General features: G+C 45.0%; 1 protein-coding gene across 1 annotated transcript in view; it reads left to right on the top strand.

Annotated features, from left to right (window-relative positions):
• Positions 1 to 4,401, top strand: part of LOC116066773 (T-complex protein 1 subunit gamma-like) — a 16,690-nt gene that overhangs the window by 4,765 nt on the left and 7,524 nt on the right. Inside the window, exons 2-6 of the mRNA XM_035993460.1 lie at positions 134 to 195; positions 289 to 382; positions 686 to 803; positions 2,240 to 2,426; positions 3,621 to 3,770. Coding sequence (XP_035849353.1) covers positions 134 to 195; positions 289 to 382; positions 686 to 803; positions 2,240 to 2,426; positions 3,621 to 3,770 — 611 coding nt within the window. The remainder of the gene's footprint in view (positions 1 to 133; positions 196 to 288; positions 383 to 685; positions 804 to 2,239; positions 2,427 to 3,620; positions 3,771 to 4,401) is intronic.

The following is a 4,401-nucleotide window of genomic DNA, read 5'->3' as shown; positions in this document are numbered from 1 at the left end:
TCTCTCTCTCTCTCTCTCTCTCTGTGTGTGTGTGTGTGTCTGTCTCTTTCTCTCTGTCTGTGTGTGTGTGTGTGTGTCTCTTTCTCTCTGTCTCTGTGTGTGTGTGTGTGTGTGTGTGTGTGTGTGTGTGTAGATGTTGCTGGACCCCATGGGAGGAATCGTGATGACCAACGATGGAACGCCATCCTCAGAGAGGTGAGGAGATAAATAAATATATAGAAATACATATGAATGTTTCTGTTAGTATATGTGTTACTAAGCCCCTGTGGTCTCCATGGTTTACAACAGATCCAGGTCAGCATCTGCCGCCAAGTCGATGATCGAGATCAGCCGCAGCAAGACGAAGAGGTGGGAGACGGGACCACGTCTGTCATCATCCTGGGTCAGTTACTAACAGACGCACAACACAGACACACAATACTGCACACACTAAACTCATTATCGTCTTTTGTGGCCTTTTGTCGCCTTTTCGTCATAGTAGTTTCATTGTTAGTATCTCTGGTATAACGTGGTCTGCACACATTAAATAAACTCATTCTGGGTCAGTTACTAACACAGACACAGATTACAGTAAACTGAGCTCCTCCACCAGCAGATCACTGCTGAAAACTGTACAAGTCTTCAGATTCTGTTTGGATCTGCTTAGTATTTAATGGTAATATTAACTGTGTGTGTCTGTGTGTAGCTGGAGAGATGCTGTCTGTAGCGGAGCAGTTCCTGGAGCAGCAGATGCATCCGACCATCATCATCAGCGCCTACAGACAGGCTCTGGAGGACATGCTGGACACTCTGAAGGAGATCAGGTACCACCGGGCTCCACCACAGCACTCTGTTCACCGTAGACCTTCTCACTTCTTATCAGTCCTTCCAGAAAATAGAGTTTTTGTGATAGTTTGGGCTAAAATCCTTGATTATTATAAATTATATACATTTCTTAAAAAATGTGATGGAATATGCGGGATATTTATACAGTTTTATGCGATGAAATTGCGGGGAACTTTTTAAAACTGCGGTTTCATCATGGCTTCATAATGTTCCCATGGCAACAGGGGGAAACGGCTGCTCTGTGTGAAGTAAACCAACATTTTTCAACTTTCTGCTAAGATATATGGGACTTTTTACAACGTAAATGCAGGGATTATGAAATCATGCAAGACCCACATATTTAGCATATTTTCATGCATATTTTGCGCGGAAATTGGCAATTTATGCGGTGAAAGTGCGGCGTATTTTGAAAAATGCAGCCCCCGCATATATAGTCGGCCTTTGGCTGATATGCGTTGAATTATGAGATCACATAATCATGTTTTTCTGGAGGGACTGGTCTTCACACCTTCTGTGTTGCTTAAAGGACTAGTCCAGTGTAAAATGAGCCTAGGGGTTAATACCGTATGTGTATGAGTCGACCGTTGTCTGGGACATGTTGTCATGCTAATCTAATGTGTCTGTAGCTTTAAACAAGCTACCGCTAACCAGTGGTTAGCTGCTAACGCTAGCTTTCAGGGTGGAGGGTAAATCTGTATTTCTACACCTCTACCAAGGCTGAAACCATCACCACACTTCCACCGTAGCATCATGAGGTCCCTACATGTTAACCCAAGCATTGACAACTTTGGGAAGTGTTCAGACAGTTTATTAAAGATAGATGGATGGATGATCACTAAACTTAAAACAGCTTTTTCACAAAAACTGTAAAAGATATCAAACTGAAAAGATACAGCCTAATACCTGAAGTTTTCATGAACATTTTAAAGTTTGTTTGGCGTCTGTAGGTGAAAGAATGGAGGGGCTGAAAATTTTGGGAGCGGAAGAAGATTTGAAGGATTTGAAGCATGCTCTCATTGACTTCAATGTTAAAAAAAATGCTTAAAAGCTTAATATTTAAAAAAGTATAAATGGTAGAAAAAAGTTGAAGAAGTCCCGTCATTAGCTGAAAGAGCTGAACATTTTAAAAGTTGAATGGTTTTAATAGCTCAACGTATGCAGAAGTTACAGAGCCCAAAAAACATACGGAATAATAATAAAGAACAGGCTAACGATAGTGGGAAGGCTGCTGAATCAGCTTCCCACTAATTAAACCACGTAACCTGTTCTGGTACAAACCGTAACCCCTAGGGCCAGTTACGCTGCAGTAGTCCTTTAATGAGGTTTAGTTAGGTGACGTTAGTGACTGTTGCTGCGTCCTGAAGGAGACCTCCGCGTCCCCTTCAGGACGCTAACGCTGTTTAAATCTGCACAGCACGCCAGTGGACACGTCTGTCCGCTCCATGATGCTCAAGATCGTCCACTCGGCCATCAACACCAAAGCTCTGAGCCGCTGGTCCGAGCTGGCCTGCAGCATCGCTCTGGACGCCGTCCGCACGGTGGAGCGCGAAGACAACGGCCGCAAAGAGATCGACATCAAGAAGTACGCCAAAGTGGAGAAGGTAACACTTCCTGTTGGGCACCAGAACCCTCTGACACTTCCCCGTTGGGCACCATAAGGCCAGTTACACACTGGATGCGTGGCGCGAGCGTGTCAGCTGCGTGGCGTGTCTGTTTATATTTCGTCTCCCATGGTAACAGGTCAGAGCTTAACACTGCCTGCCTGAGACACCTGCCTGCTAGAAATAGAACCGACGCCTATTTTTCACGCGAGACGCGAGCGTGTTGGAAGCGTTTCCAGACAACATAGAATAGGAAAATATGTTTATATGTCATTTAGACACGAATGCATATTAATAAATGACATCTTGATGTTTGAAAGTCTCGAGGTTTTGACATCAATGTAGATATAAATGTAATAAAAAATTTCAGCGAAAAGATTTTCAAATATTTCACCTGTCATACAGAACGAAATATTCTGTAACATATTTTTCAGTCAATACTGCCGACGTTGTCTTGCTTTAATCAGATCAGTAGCTATATATTAATGTTTAACAACTCTCTCCCCATACGTGGAACAAGCCGATATATAAAGGGGAGGAGAGGCTACAATAACAACGTAGTGTTCTGAGTGACGGTCCAACATCAGAGAGGCTCTATAGGCTCTCTACAGCTACACTAAGTTGTCATAAACAGACAGCCCACTTACCCATTTGTCAGAGTTTGAATGTGTCGGCGCTACGTCCCGAGATCAGCCCTCCCTGTCCCTAGCAGCAGCAGCAGCGCCGCAGGAGCAGCGCCGCGTCAGACACGCTTCTGGTGGTAGGACACAGAAACATCCACGCAGCCGCCACGCAGCTGAGACGCAACAGAAACGCCACGCTCACGCCACGCATCCAGTGTGCAGAGACATAGAAAACACCACACAGCTGCCACCTAAGGAGGAATTCTGCTGTTAACGTGTGGCGTGGTGCGTTCAGGTGTAGGGGAGGAACATGCTGTTAACGTGTGGCGTGGTGTGTTCAGGTGTAAGGGAGGAACGTGCTGTTAACGTGTGGCATGGTGCGTTCAGGTGTAGGGGAGGAACATGCTGTTAACGTGTGGCGTGGTGTGTTCAGGTGTAAGGGAGGAACGTGCTGTTAACGTGTGGCATGGTGCGTTCAGGTGTAGGGGAGGAACATGCTGTTAACGTGTGGCGTGGTGTGTTCAGGTGTAGGGGAGGAACGTGCTGTTAACGTGTGGCGTGGTGTGTTCAGGTACCCGGTGGGATCATCGAGGATTCGTGCGTGCTGAAAGGCGTGATGCTGAACAAAGACGTGACTCACCCGAAAATGAAGCGCATGATCAAAAACCCCCGAATCATCCTGCTGGACTGTTCTCTGGAGTACAAGAAGGGGGAGAGCCAGGTAACACACACACATATACACAATATACACACCATATACACACACACCATACAGTATACACACCACACACACACACCATACAATATACACACCACACACCATACAGTATACACACCATACAATATACACACCACACACACACACCATACAATATACACACCATATACACACACACCATACAGTATACACACCACACACACACACACCATACAATATACACACCACACACCATACAGTATACACACCATACAATATACACACCACACACACACACCATACAATATACACACCATATACACACACACCATACACACACACACACACACACACACCATACAATATACACACCACACACACACACCATACAGTATACACACCACACACACACACACCATACAATATACACACACACACACACACCATACAATATACACACCACACACACACACCATACACACACACACACACACACACCATACAGTATACACACACACACACACACCATACAGTATACACACACACACACACACACCATACAATATACACACCATATACACACACACCATACAGTATACACACCACACACACACACCATACACACACACACACACCATACAGTATACACACCATA

Source organism: Sander lucioperca, chromosome 16 (assembly GCF_008315115.2).
Source record: "Sander lucioperca isolate FBNREF2018 chromosome 16, SLUC_FBN_1.2, whole genome shotgun sequence".
NCBI classification, from domain to species: domain Eukaryota; kingdom Metazoa; phylum Chordata; class Actinopteri; order Perciformes; family Percidae; genus Sander; species Sander lucioperca.
The sequence above is the reverse complement of the archived record's forward strand: the minus strand, read 5'-3'. Positions and strand labels throughout refer to the sequence as shown.